We start from the raw sequence: 15,197 nt of genomic DNA, 5'->3' as shown, positions 1-15,197 counted from the left end.
ACTCCGTGCATACCCGATATGGACAAAACAGGTAGAGGAAGAGGTAGTGGCAGAGCCAGAGGAAGGCCACCCGGCAGGTCTGCGCGAGGTCGTGTAAATGTAATTTCGTGTGGACCTGGCCCACAGTACAGTGCTCGGAAGAAGGCACGTCCCATCACCTCCCAAGATTGTCAGGACGTGGTTGAGTATTTAGCGACACAGAACACCTCATCTTGCTCAGCCACCAGTGCTACTACTAGCACCACTTCCGCTGCATTTGACACTTCGCAAGAATTATTTAGTGGTGAAAACACTGATGCACAGCCATTGTTGTTACAGCCAGATGAATTTTCACCAGCTCATATGTCTGAGTTACGCGGCAACATTATGGATGTAACGTGTAAGGAGGATGAAGGACCTACTGATGTTGGTGCATGTTTGGATTTGTCTGAGGCAAGCGAAGCTGGGCAGGATGATTACGATGATGACGATGATAGGGATCCTCTGTATGCACCCAATAGAGGAGATGAAGAGGGGGACAGTTCAGAGGGGGAGTCAGAGAGTAGGAGGAGGAGAGAAGTTGCTGAAAGAAGCTGGGGCAGCTCTTCGTCAGAAACAGCTGGTGGCAGTGTCCGGCACCATGTATTGCCACCTATGTACAGCCAGCCAACTTGCCCTTCAGCATCAGCTGCTGAGGTCCCCATAGTGCCCACATCCCAGGGTGGCTCAGCGGTGTGGAAATTTTTTAATGTGTGTGCCTCAGATCGGACCAAAGCCATCTGCTCGCTCTGCCAACAAAAATTGAGCCGTGGAAAGGCCAACACTCACGTAGGGACAAGTGCCTTACGAAGGCACCTGGAGAAAAGGCACAAACAGCAATGGGATGGCCACCTGAGCAAAAGCAGCAGCAGCACACAAAAGCAAAGCCACCCTCCTTCTCCTCTTCCTCCTCCATCAGGTGCATTATCTGCTTCTGCCGCTTTCTCCCTTCCACCTTCACAGGCACCCTCCTCCACTCCGCCTCTGCCCTTGAGCGCTTCCTGCTCCTCTGCCCACAGCAGCAGTCAGGTGTCCGTGAAGGAAATGTTTGAGCGGAAGAAGCCAATTTCGGCCAGTCACCCCCTTGCCCGCCGTCTGACAGCTGGCGTGGCGGAACTGTTAGCTCGGCAGCTGTTACCATACCGGCTGGTGGACTCTGAGGCCTTCCGTAAATTTGTGGCCATCGGAACACCGCAGTGGAAGATGCCAGGCCGCACTTATTTTTCGAGAAAGGCCATACCCCAACTGCACCGTGAAGTTGAGAGGCAAGTGGTGTCATCTCTTGCGAAGAGCGTTGGGTCAAGGGTACACCTGACCACGGATGCCTGGTCTGCCAAGCACGGGCAGGGCCGCTACATTACCTACACAGCCCATTGGGTGAACCTGGTGGTGAACGATGGCAAGCAGGGCGCAGCGGACCAAATTGTGACACCTCCACGGCTTGCAGGCAGGCCTCCTGCCACCTCCTCTCCTCCTGCTACATGCTCTTCGCTGTCCTCCTCCTCCTTGGCTGAGTGGCAGTTCTCCTCTCCAGCTACACAGCCCCAGCTCCGCAGGGCCTATGCTGCATGCCAGGTACGACGGTGTCACGCCATCTTAGACATGGCTTGTCTCAAAGCGGAGAGTCACACTGGAGCAGCTCTCCTGGCTGCTCTTAAGAAACAGGTGGATGAGTGGCTGACCCCGCACCACCTGGAGATAGGCAACGTGGTGTGTGACAACGGCAGCAATCTGCTTGCCGCTTTGCATATGGGGAAGCTGACACACATACCCTGCATGGCACATGTCATGAATCTAGTGGTTCAAAGATTTGTGGCAAAGTACCCTGGCTTAGCGAATGTCCTGAAGCAGGCCAGGAAGTTCTGTGGGCATTTGAGGCGGTCTTACACAGCCATGGCACGCTTTGCGGAAATTCAGCGCAAAAACAACATGCCGGTGAGACGCCTCATTTGCGATAGCCCGACTCGCTGGAACTCGACCCTGCTCATGTTCTCCCGCCTGCTAGAACAGAAGAAAGCCGTGACCCACTACCTCTACACAGGCCCGCCATCAGGGGGGGACATCCGTGACTCCCGTCACGGGCCCGGGGCCTGCAGGGGGGCCCCATCCCCGCCGCGGCGCTGCGGGTGCCGCCCGGCCGCCGCTCAACCCCTCTGGCCGCTGCTCCCTCCCTCCATCCCTATAGCCGCCGCCGCCGCCTCCGCCGCGTCAGACCTCGATCAGGCGGCGACAATAGTGCGGGCGCTAGGACCCAGCGCCCGCACTGATATGCGGAAGTGACATCACTTCCGCATATAGAGCGGGTGCGTCCGGTGCCCGCTCTTACTGGTCGGGTCGCCGCTGATCTTGAGGTCTGACGCTGGGCTGCTGGCTGCAAGGTAGGGGAAGCGGCGGCGGCGGCGGGCGGCAGGGGGGGTTGCTCCCTGTCACTCACTCACTTGCTAAAGGGGCTCCCTGTCACTCACTCACTTGCTAAAGGGGCTCCCTGTCACTCACTCACTTGCTAAAGGGGCTCCCTGTCACTCACTCACTTGCTAAAGGGGCTCCCTGTCACTCACTCACTTGCTAAAGGGCCTCCCTGTCACTCACTCACTTGCTAAAGGGCCTCCCTGTCACTCACTCACTTGCTAAAGGGCCTCCCTGTCACTCACTCACTTGCTAAAGGGCCTCCCTGTCACTCACTCACTTGCTAAAGGGCCTCCCTGTCACTCACTCACTTGCTAAAGGTCCTCCCTGTCACTCACTCACTAGCTAAAGGGCCTCCCTGTCACTCACTCACTTGCTAAAGGGCCTCCCTGTCACTCACTCACTTGCTAAAGGGCCTCCCTGTCACTCACTCACTTGCTAAAGGGGCTCCCTGTCACTCACTCACTTGCTAAAGGGGCTCCCTGTCACTCACTCACTTGCTAAAGGGGCTCCCTGTCACTCACTCACTTGCTAAAGGGGCTCCCTGTCACTCACTCACTTGCTAAAGGGGCTCCCTGTCACTCACTCACTTGCTAAAGGGGCTCCCTGTCACTCACTCACTTGCTAAAGGGCCTCCCTGTCACTCACTCACTTGCTAAAGGGCCTCCCTGTCACTCACTCACTTGCTAAAGGGCCTCCCTGTCACTCACTCACTTGCTAAAGGTCCTCCCTGTCACTCACTCACTAGCTAAAGGGCCTCCCTGTCACTCACTCACTTGCTAAAGGGCCTCCCTGTCACTCACTCACTTGCTAAAGGGCCTCCCTGTCACTCACTCACTTGCTAAAGGGCCTCCCTGTCACTCACTCACTTGCTAAAGGGGCTCCCTGTCACTCACTCACTTGCTAAAGGGGCTCCCTGTCACTCACTCACTTGCTAAAGGGGCTCCCTGTCACTCACTCACTTGCTAAAGGGGCTCCCTGTCATCACTCACTTGCTAAAGGGCCTCCCTGTCACTCACTCACTTGCTAAAGGGGCTCCCTGTCACTCACTCACTTGCTAAAGGGGCTCCCTGTCACTCACTCACTTGCTAAAGGGGCTCCCTGTCACTCACTCACTTGCTAAAGGGGCTCCCTGTCATCACTCACTTGCTAAAGGGGCTCCCTGTCATCACTCACTTGCTAAAGGGGCTCCCTGGCACTCACTCACTACCTAAAGGGCCTCCCTGGCACTCACTCACTACCTAAAGGGGCTCCCTGGCACTCACTCACTACCTAAAGGGGCTCCCTGGCACTCACTCACTACCTAAAGGGGCTCCCTGGCACTCACTCACTACCTAAAGGGGCTCCCTGGCACTCACTCACTACCTAAAGGGGCTCCCTGGCACTCACTCACTACCTAAAGGGGCTCCCTGGCACTCACTCACTACCTAAAGGGGCTCCCTGGCACTCACTCACTACCTAAAGGGGCTCCCTGGCACTCACTCACTACCTAAAGGGGCTCCCTGGCACTCACTCACTACCTAAAGGGGCTCCCTGGCACTCACTCACTACCTAAAGGGGCTCCCTGTCACTCACTCACTACCTAAAAGGGCTCCCTGTCACTCACTGCCTAAAGGGCTCCATGTCACTCACTACCTAACCTGGGGGTCCCTGTCAGAATCCAGGTGAGAGGTGTCTACCATAAGGGGTCATTCTGCCTATTTATGTGAAATGCTGTCTATTTATGTGCCTCATGACTGCTGAATTTGTCTTGCTGGGGGCCTAATGATTGAATTTTTACTTGTTGGGGGCCTCATGATTTGTTGGGAGCCTCAAGATTACTGAATTTGTCTTGTTGGAGGCCTCATGATTTGTTGGGGGCCTCATGATTGCTGAATTTGTCTTGTTGGGGGCCTCATGATTGCTGAATTTGTCTTGTTGGGGGCCTCATGGTTTGTTGGGGGCCTCATGATTGCTGAATTTGTCTTGTTGGGGGTCACATGATTGCTAACTGCGAGACTATGGGAAAAGCTGAATCATTACCATATGAGACAATAGCATTAAACCTACTTTTTTTTAGCTTTTTTAAACAGAAAAGAAAACTGGGAGGTTCTAAAAAAATGATGGAGCACTTCCTCCTTCCGGCTTGAAGGAGGAAGTGCTCGATATCGAGGCTTGCAACGCGTCCATTCGGACACTTGCACCTCGTTGAAACGCTGGGCGGAGAGTGGCGTTCTGGGTAATTAACCCCGCCGCATCTAGCCGCTCAGCTGTGGCAATTGGAGCTAACTTGAATCACGAGTATCCACCGTGGTTATTCGTGATTAATTTGTGGACAGCAAGCCTCCAACTAGCTCTGCCAACATGTAATGGCTACGCACATTTCTCAGTTTGGGGGGGGGGGGGCCCGGACTGATGATTTGTGAGGGGCCCCAAAATTTCTGATGGCGGCCCTGCCTCTACAACTGGAGTAGAATGAAACAGTCTGGGAAGATGGGGATGTTCTGGCCCGACAACTGGACACTGATGGAGAATGCATGCAGGCTCATGCGGCCGTTTGAGGAGGTGACCAACCTGGTGAGCCGCAGTGAGGGCACCATCAGCGACTTAATTCCCTACGCTTACTTCTTGGAGCGTGCTGTGCGTAGAGTGGCGGATGAAGCTGCGAATGAGCGTGACCAGGAACCGTTACGGCAGGAACAGGCATGGGACCAATTTTCATCAGACCCAGCTGTTTCCTCAACACCTGCGGCAGCACAGAGGGGGGAGGAGGAGGAAGAAGAGAAGTCGTGTGCAGAAGACGAATCAGACTCAGAGGATGATGAGCAAGGTGTTTCTTTGGGGGAGGAGGAGGAGGAGGAGGGGACAGCGGCAGGAGAACAACCTCAGCAGGCATCGCAAGGGGCTTGTGCTGCTCAACCTTCCCGTGGTATTGTTCGCGGCTGGGGGGAGGAGGTTGACTTACCTGACGTCACTGAGGAAGAGCAAGAGGAGATGGAGGGTACTGGATCCGACTTTGTGCAGATGTCGTCTTTTATGCTGTCCTGCCTGTTGAGGGACCCCCGTATAAAAAACCTCAAGGGGAATGAGCTGTACTGGGTGGCCACACTACTAGACCCTCGGTACAGGCACAAAGTGGCGGACCTGTTACCAACTCACCGGAAGGTGGAAAGGATGCAGCACATGCAGAACCAGCTGTCAACTATGCTTTACAATGCCTTTAAGGGTGATGTGACGGCACAACGCCAGCAAGGTACCACTGCCACTAATCCTCCTCCCGTGTCCACGCAGTCAAAGACAGGACGCTCCAGCGATCTCATGGTGATGTCGGACATGCGGACGTTCTTTAGTCCAACGCCTCGCCGTAGCCCTTCCGGATCCACCCTCCACCAACGCCTGGAACGGCAGGTAGCCGACTACCTGGCCTTAAGTGTGGATGTAGACACTGCTGTGAACAGCGATGAGGAACCCTTGAACTACTGGGTGCGCAGGCTTGACCTGTGGCCAGAGCTGTCCCAATTTGCCATCCAACTTCTCTCCTGCCCTGCCGCAAGCGTCCTCTCAGAAAGGACCTTCAGCGCAGCTGGAGGCATTGTCACAGAGAAGAGAAGTCGCCTAAGTCACAAAAGTGTTAAGTACCTCACCTTTATCAAAATGAATGAGGCATGGATCCCGGAGGGCTGCTGCCCGCCCCAAGACTAAGTCAGTCCCCGCACATACAGCATCTCTGCCTGCACGCCGTGTGACTGGCTGCCTGGCCTGCCCCAAGAAGACTAAGTCGCTCCCAGTCCCTCCACACAGCATGTCTGCCTGCAGGCCGCTTGACTACCTTCTCCGCCACCACCAACAGGGTCCGGGACTCCAGGCGGATTGCTGAATTTTTTAGGCCGCTGCTAGCAGCGGCCGCTGTAATAATTTTTCGGGTGCGTGTACATGACTGCCTAATTTTTCTGGCTGCACTGCGGGCAGCTGCAACAACAAAAGAAAAGGCATGTACATGCGCCCATTCCCCTTCGTGATCATTACCTTGCCGTGGTGAAGGGGCTTGCGTATCACAATGGAGCAATGACCGGCGCCTAGATGAGTGTCTCGGGGGGCACACCCACGATAATAAGGTCGTTGCCTCATTGTGGTCAGACCAAATTTGATCAGCTGGACAGTCACTGTTCTGTCATTCAGCTACATCAGCCAGGTGACCATATGGGCTGTAAAGCCACCAAAACCTGCACTCTCGCCATGGTGCGCACCAGTAAAGCACGGCCGTCACTACACAAACAGCTGTTTGCGGTGCGTTACACGATGAGTTTGGTGTGTCAGTGTGAAGCAGTACCTTAATTACACTACCTGATTGATGTATACACATGCAAGATGTTTGAAAGCACTTTAGGCCTGTCATTTAGCATTCAATGTGATTTCTGCCCTTAAAACGCTGCTTTGCGTCAAATCCAGATTTTTCCCGGGGACTTTTGGCATGTATCCCAGTCCGCCATCCCCCCCTCCAGGTGTTAGACCCCTTGAAACATCTTTTCCATCACTTTTGTGGCCAGCATAATTATTTTTTTTTTTCAAAGTTCGCATCCCCATTGAAGTCTATTGCGGATCGCGAACTTTAACGCGAACCGAACCTTTCGCGAAAGTTCGCGAACCCGGTTCGCGAACCGAAAATCGGAGGTTCGGCCCAACTCTACAGATGAAACGGCCAAACGGGAACGACAATACCTCAGGGGTAGAGACCACCCCTCAGCCACACTGGTAACCTCTGCTCTGCTCTTGTTAATCCGGTCCAGGGAGGTCACCTCCAAAAAAGACGCTTCACATAGTGTAAAAGTGCAAGGGATAGCTCCTGCATTTATTAAATAAAAGTTCAAGTAAAAACAGTGTTTCTGCCTCTGAATCAGGGGCGTAACTAGAAATCACTGGGCCACCCTGTGAAACTTTGGATGGGGCCCCCTCACGCCAAACCCCCCAGGACACAGCACGCTGGGAGGGGTATAGAGGCTGGGAGTAGAGCAGTGCTGTACACAAGAGCCTGCTGAACACTGAATAGGGACTGTCTACAAATCTTTGTCTGCAAAACTTTGTATTTATCAGTGTCTGAGCAGATGCAGTCAATAGAACAACTGTACATAGAGCAGAAAGTTTTTTTCTCTCCTTGCCCTTGTCAGTCTCTCAGGACGGGCCCTCTGTGGCTTCTGGGCCCCCCCTGCAGCTGCATCCCTTGCAGGGTCTATTGTTACGCCCCTGCTCTGAATTTACCAGTATCACTTGCGCACCGGCTGTGAACAAGCACACTTGAACTGGGTATGCACACGTTTAAAACCCTGCATGCACAGGAAAGAAATCCCTTGTGCACATCTTTCTTTTGCTCTTTGGTGCGCAAGTCATACTCTTGAATTCAGAGGCGAAAACGCTGTTTTTTACTTGAACTTTTATTTAATAAATGCAGGAGCTATCCCTTGCACTTTTACGCTATGTGAAGCGTCTTTTTTGGAGGTGACGTCCCTGGACCAGATTAACAAGAGCCCAGCAGAGGTTGCCGGTGTGGCTGAGGGGTGGCCTATACCCCTGAGGCGTTGTCGGGCCCGTTTGGCCGTTTCTTCCGGTGAGTCTTTTCATATGGGGGGGGGGGATACTGTGGTTTCACCTCTCCACATGCTGAAGTGCAAGTTAAAAGCTTGGCTGCAGGAGGGACTGAACTTGAGCGCTGAATCCTACTCTACTTTAAGAGATTACATTATTAGAAGTACATTATTGACTAGGAGCTAATCATTTTCAATGTCTCCTGTTTGCCCTATTTTGTTTCAACTTAGTGTATCAATAAAATATCTTAATTAAATTAAAGGGGCACTACAGTGAAAAACTGTAAAATGTAAAATATGTGCAAACATATACAAATAAGAAGTACATTTTTTCCAGAGTAAAATGAGCCATAAATTACTTTTCTCTTATGTTGCTCTGTCGCTTACAGTAGGTTGTAGAAATCTGACAGAAGTGACAGGTTTTGGACTAGTCCATCTCTTTATAGGGGTTTCCCCTTTATAGGGGATTCTCAGGGATGTATTTATTTTCAAAAGCACTTAGTGAATGGCAGTTGCTCTGTCCAACTGCCAAAAAACTGTGTAATGAGCAGGGAAGCTGGCCAGCATCATTGTTTAAATCCTTTTTAGGGAATATCTTTATAAAGAATAAAAGCCTTGCAGAGAATCCCCTATGAAGAGATGGACTAGTCCAAAACCTATCACTTCTGTCAGATTTCTACTACCTACTGTAAGTGACAGCAACACAAGAGAAAATAAATGTATGGCTCATTTTACTCTGGAAGAAACATACTTCTTATTTGTATATGTTTGCAGATATTTTAAATTTTACAGTTTTTCGCTGTAGTGCCCCTTTAAGTGGACATTATTTTTTATAGTGTATTTGTTTTCAAAATAGTAATGGAAAATCAAGGGTGTTGTTTAATTTCATAAGGGAGCTAATAATGTTGGCCTAACTGTAGTGTTCACTTTGTAACTGTGTGAAATGGGTGTTGGGGCATCTGATCTCTTTTTCTGGACCAGCCCCAAGCAGACAGAACATGAGGGTTGTGTCTGTAGCTTTAGGAACTCTGGGCTTGATTTGTTTGGGATCACCCAGGGTAAAGACTGCTGGAGAACATGAGTGGTCTGGTAAACCTGGCCTGGATTTATAAAGAAAAATGATCGCTATTAAGTGCTGAAAACTTAAATTATGAGCCCTGCTTTCGGAAATGTGGAAGTAATTTGCTGTAGTTTCTATCTAATCCCTTTTGGAACTTCTAACTAACCTGATAAATATATACCATCTTAACCCCTCATACACACACACACAATCCCCTCCTGCTCACCTATGAGATTGAGGTGTCATGTGACCCCACCCTTCAAAGGTACCACCTAGGTTTTCCTAAACCAATGTACCAGCCTCCCCCACTTTGTAAGGTGCTTTAGCCATCTCCATCACCCACCTCTCATTGATTTGTAGACAGTTTTTAGCATACATGTAATAAGCATTAAAGCCCTTCCTAGAAGAAACAGCAGAAGGCCAGGCTTGAATGAAAAGGAAGACCTACTAACGGCAATTGTAGTTTTTCACCGGAGCACGGCGCTAAATGACCCTGGAAGCAACCTGTTGGTCATGAAGGTCGCTGCACTCGTTTTTTAAACACTGCTCATTCAAATGAATGTAGTATGGATACAGAGGCGCCAAAAGAATAAAACAATCTAAAACATTTAAAAATCAGAAGGTAGTGCAAAATTCTGTTCAATAAACATCTTTTTGTTTAAAAAAAAAAAAAAAATCAGAAGGTAGTGGTGGACTTACAGTACCTCCTCCGGGCAGACGCAAGAAAATGCAGATCAGTTTTCAGCAAAACAATTTATTTACATACTCCAGTAAAATACAACGGGTTTTGCGGGAGTGACCCGCTTCCTTAGGTAATAAGATGAAGCATATGCAAAACAGGTCTGATACTATGCCAAGTGTCTCTGTGTCGGCCCGGAGGAGGTAAGTCCACCACTACCTCCCCATTTTTAAACGTTTTAGATCTTTTTATCCTTCTAGCGCCTGCTGGAGTGCTGCGACCTTGTGAAAGCAACTGTGTGAACCAGCCCTTGAACACATCTCTGGAGAGGAAGGAACAAACAGACCTTGCAAGCAACCTAAGGAGGGAGACAAAACAATTTCTTGCAGCATTATGAATAGAGACTCCAATAGTTCTGTAATAATATCTTCACTATTACCAATAATAAAAGTTAATAAATTAGTAAACTTGTTAATAGTGGCAATTGTGTACTGATGTGCAACATTACCTGTGCATAACAAAATGAGAATACCTGTTTGAAATATCTCCCTCTCCTGATACTGTGGAGGAAAAGCCTGGCGGTGGGGGAACTGGGTGCTTAGTCTGCAGTGCTTTTCACATGCTCACCCCGCCCCACCCCCACTACAGACCCAACATTGGGGATGATTCACAAAGCTTTTCTGTTGAATTATCTCACTTTAATTATTAGCTCACAATATATATCTCCTTAAATGAATATGATTTATCTTTCTTTATCTAAGTTAAAGGGACACTGTAGGGGGGGGAAGGGGGTCTGGGAAAATGAGTTGAACTTACCCGGGGCTTCTAATGGTCCCCCGCAGACATCATGTGCCCGCGCAGCCACTCACTGATGTTCCGGCCCCGCCTCCGGTTCACTTCTGGAATTTCAGACTTTAAAGTCAGAAAACCACTGCGCCTGCGTTGCCGTGTCCTCGATCCCGCTGATGTCACCAGGAGCGTACTGCACAGGCCCAGTGTAGTCTGCGACTGCACAGTACGCTCCTGGTGACATCAGTGGGAGTGAGGACATGGCAACGCAGGCGCAGTGGTTTTCAGACTTTAAAGTCTGAAATTCCAGAAGTGAACCGGAGGCGGGACCGGAGCATCGGTGAGTGGCTGCGCGGGCACAGGATGTCTGCAGGGGACCATTAGAAGCCCCGGGTAAATTCAACTCATTTTTCCCCGGCCCCCTACAGTATTCCTTTAACTCATGATTTATCTCTCCTTAAAGAGGAACTCAGGTGAAAATAACATAATGAAAAAAGTGCTTGATTTTTATAATAATTATAAATCATTTAGTCTGTGTTTGCCCATTGTAAAATCTTTCCTCTCCCTGATTTACATTCTGAAATTTATCACATGGTGACATCTTTACTGCTGGCAGGTGATGTCTGTGGAAAGAGATGATGCATTTTTGGCAGTAGGAAACAGCTGTTATTTCTCACAATGCAACAAGGCTCCCACAGTGTGATGTGAGGGGTTTCACCACAATATCAGCCATACAGAGCCCCCTGATAATTTGTTTGAGAAAAAATCAAGATGTCTCATGGGGTATCAGCTACTGATTGGGATGAAGTTCAATCCTTGGTTACGGTTTCTCTTTAAGAGCCTGAGCCCACTAACGCAGCTGTGTCCGCTTCTGTCCACTTTTCAGCATCTGTAACATTGATGTGCAACTGAAAAGGAGACACAACTGCGTTAGTGGGCTCAGGCCCTAAATGACTTAACTCTTAGTTTATCTCTTCTTATTTGTCTTAACTCATGATTTATCTCTTCTTATCTGTTTATCTCCTGAATTATCTCTCCTTATTTGTTTATCTCATTAGCTCTCCTTACAGTTAAAGTGAAAAACAATTAAGCTTTGTGAATCAACCCCATTGTGCCATATAACTTCCTAATCAAGGGTCGCATAACACAGACGAAAAGGGCCTTAAAGGGTACCAGAGATGTACCCCAGCTAAAAAAATGAAAAAGAAGTTATACATACCTGGGGCTTCCTCCAGCCCCATACGCACTGATCGATCCCACGCCGCCATCCACCGCTGCCCTCACCTCCGAGGACCGGCTCCTGTCGCTGACGTCATCGGAGCCGGCCTACGCAGGAGAAGTGCGCCCTCTACGTATCTCTCCATACACTACTGCAGAGATACGCAAAGTGCGCACCTCTGCTACGCTTAGACTGGCTCCGACAGACGGATCAGCGCGGAGCCGGTTCTCGTAGCTGCGGGCAGAGGAGGAAGGTGGCGTGGGATCGATCAGCCCATACGGGGCTGGACGAAGCCTCAGGTATGTATAACTTCTTTTTTATTTCTGCTCTGGTTCCCTTTAATTATTATGAGCTTTTTATGAGATTTTGTGTTTTTTAAGCCTATCGTTTAATTCATGAGATAGGGCGTATAGTGTATGCCTACCTTTAGAAACATCTCTCCTTAGGTTAGATTTGGTTTCAAATCTTCGGCTTCATTTTTATATTTGCCCAGACATAATGTGGGCTTCCTTCCTGGGGTTTTCAATGTATAACACAGCTAAAACTCATTGGCCTCAATTCACTATGCTTATATCCTGTCTTTAATAACGTTTCTAGAGTTATCACCGTGTGGATAAGGCATGTAGTATTCAGGAAACATTTTACCTCAGGCAAACCTAAAGTTAACTCTACAATCCTTAAAATAACTCCAGAATTCTAAAGTTAAAGACAGGCTGTCAATTAACTGTGTGTGAAAATAACTACAGAGGAGGTAACTTAACTATAGAGGAGGTAACTTAACTACAGAGGAGGTAACTTAAGGAATGAAGAGATAAGATAACTCTCTCACTGTGTGGTGGGAAGTTTTATCTTGCCTTATTAGCTCCAGCATGATCTTAGTGAATTGAGGCCATTGTAATTCATTTCAGTGTACTTTGCCTTCTTAAACAGAAGGTATTTGCGATAATTCAGCTTTAAGTGAGAGACTGTGGTCTCCCACAATGCATCACTACTGAATATGCAAATTATCTCTCTGTGCCCTGAAGCCAGGCTTGCATCCAGAACTGCTGGTGTATAGCAAGCCTATAGCTAATACATTTTACAGAGCCACATCAACCCAACATGCAGACAGCGTGTTTTGGACTGTTGATCCTCATCAATGCATTTCAGATTTCTGATGATTACCTTCAGAATATCCTCTCTCCTTCCAGTCCGTGTATGTAATTTTGGGGTAGAATGTTCACATGGAGGATGTCTGTCAATGGGGTTACATACAAGTATGTGTCCACCATCAGGTAAGTAGTCACACAAGGCATGAACATTGTCAGTGCAGTGGTTGAAAAGTTGAAGAATGTTTTTAGGTCTTGTGAGCTGAACCACCATCCTGTAGACTTGGTTCTCTATTTAAGAAAATAAGAATGGAAGAACTGTACAGTATAAATGCAATAACAAACCCTTACATGATTAATTTCATATTTCATGGCTTGAGCAGGAAAATTTTTGGCCTTTTTTTGTACCTTAGACGAGACACATTAATTAGTTTAACTTTAATGACTCTAAAACAAATCTGAAACAAGTAGAAGCGGCGGTAGGTGGCATGAGGAAGTGCGGCGGCTCTATTTAAGAATAAACACTGTTTTTAAACAAAAATTATTCTCGGCGGACAAGAACGGATTGGCTTAGGGGACGTTTGTCCCCGGCAGTCAATCCCCCCTGTTGCCAGTAGCATCGCGATTGCGGGCATTTGCTCGCACGATCACGTGCACAGCACTGCAGGGACGTGACTAGCGCAGCTGCCGCTCCAGACGTGAGGCTCACGTCCCAGCGGCAGAAATAGTTAATAATAATGTTCATTACAGTGCTGGCAGGGGTTAAGGTGCCCAAGACAACACAGTGCTTCCAGAAAACACCCTCTTATACCCCACTGTTGGCAGACTTGCCTTTCCCCTTCTAAATAAATCCTGTAATTTCTCTAAATTATTTTTGTAGCTGAAGTTGAAGGGATCAACATCTGCTTATACAACAGAGAGAAGTGTGTGAACTGTCATTACTAACAGTTCATTCAAGCCAATTCAATGTCAGTTGGTGCCTTAGTGCTACAGCAGTTCCCACAGCTTATTTCTTTATAGGGAACCCGAAGTGAGAAGGAGATGGGGGCTGCCACATTAATTTTCTTGTAAACAATGCCAGTTGCTGGCAGTCCTGTTGATCTTCTGGCATCCGTAGTGTCTGCGTCAAAACCCCGGAACAAGCACATGGCTTATCCAGTAAAACCTGAGTCAGCTGAGTCAGAGTACCTGATCTGCATATGCTTGTTCAGGGTCCTTGGCTAAAAGCATTATAGACAAAGGATCAGGAGGACTGCCAGGCAACTGGTATTCTTAAAAAGGAAATAAATATGGCATCCTCCATATCACTCTCACCTCGGGTTTCCTTTAAAGTAAACCTGAACTCTTGCACAGGAAGGAACACATAAAGACATGCCCCTGTATGTATTTAGAGAGTTTAACTTTCTAATTCCCCCTTAATTGTGTCTAATCACCACAGTAAGTTGATCTCTCAGCTGTGTCAGCTGACTGCCAAGGCAGAGCAGCTAATTTGTAAACACAGGATGTTAACAATATGTCTGTTTCCATGAAAGCAAGAACTAGACTTGCTTCAGATTTATTGCTGGATTTGTAGCAGCTGTAACAAAGAAATGTTTTCCTTTAAAGGTTATAATGTTGTTGTGTATCTTTTAGAGCAGAGAGGAAGTTCTGAGTTCAGATCTGCTTTAGACAAAACAAGACAAATAACATTTATATTGCGGTTTTCTCCAGGCGGGCTTAAAGCGCTTGAGCTGGAGCCACTAGGGTGTACGCTCAGTAGCGTTAGGGAGGCTAGCCCAAGGACTCCTTACCACTTTAAGCATTTATGACACCGTTTCAAACCATACCTTTGCTTTGTTCCATTGTAGAACCACAGTCCGTCTTACTTGATTGCTAGAGAGTCGCACCTCGAGTAGGATGCTGAGAAAATTGAATCTGGGTTGAAACGTGCTGATACAAGCCTCAATCTCGCTTTCTCCTTTTGTGAATGTCTATTAATATATAGAATGATATGTATCTAAAGCTACAGCATAGAGAGTTGTGTGCGCAGGCACCCTTATATCCCTTGTTATGTAAAATCATGCAGCTTATGAAAGTCTGCAGACTGTCCCACCCAACTCTGCGTTACATATCATCTTTTTTCTACAGGGCAAATTTTCATAACGCAGCTGTAAATCTGAAAAAAGTGAATAAACACATCTGTGTGATCTTATGTAAAGAAGTTGCATAACCCCTGACATACAGGCAAATTCCAAACTTGTCTTTCAAATTAATTTCGTCAGCTTTAAAGAATCGTGTGAAATTAGATAAAGGAGTCATTTAATCGGTTGTGCAACACATTTTCTCCCTAATTTCAATTACAAAAAAAAAACCTTACTAAACTTTTTTTTTGACATTTCTA

At 48.2% G+C, this 15,197-nt stretch overlaps 1 protein-coding gene across 2 annotated transcripts in view; it reads right to left on the bottom strand.

Moving 5' to 3' along the window:
• The window catches only part of LOC137532938 (D-threitol dehydrogenase-like), a 112,134-nt gene extending 97,194 nt beyond the window's left edge, over positions 1 to 14,940 (bottom strand). For both annotated transcript variants that reach the window (XM_068253970.1, XM_068253971.1), the window contains exons 1-2: positions 14,644 to 14,940; positions 12,894 to 13,108 (exon numbers count right to left, since the gene is read on the bottom strand). In XM_068253970.1, the coding sequence (XP_068110071.1) occupies positions 12,894 to 13,108; positions 14,644 to 14,659 (231 nt within the window). In that variant the 5' untranslated portion in view covers positions 14,660 to 14,940. The remainder of the gene's footprint in view (positions 1 to 12,893; positions 13,109 to 14,643) is intronic.
• Positions 14,941 to 15,197: the final 257 nt, after the last annotated feature.

This window comes from Hyperolius riggenbachi, chromosome 9 (genome assembly GCF_040937935.1).
Source record: "Hyperolius riggenbachi isolate aHypRig1 chromosome 9, aHypRig1.pri, whole genome shotgun sequence".
In the NCBI taxonomy this organism is placed as follows: domain Eukaryota; kingdom Metazoa; phylum Chordata; class Amphibia; order Anura; family Hyperoliidae; genus Hyperolius; species Hyperolius riggenbachi.
This window is presented reverse-complemented; position numbering and strand designations above follow the sequence as displayed.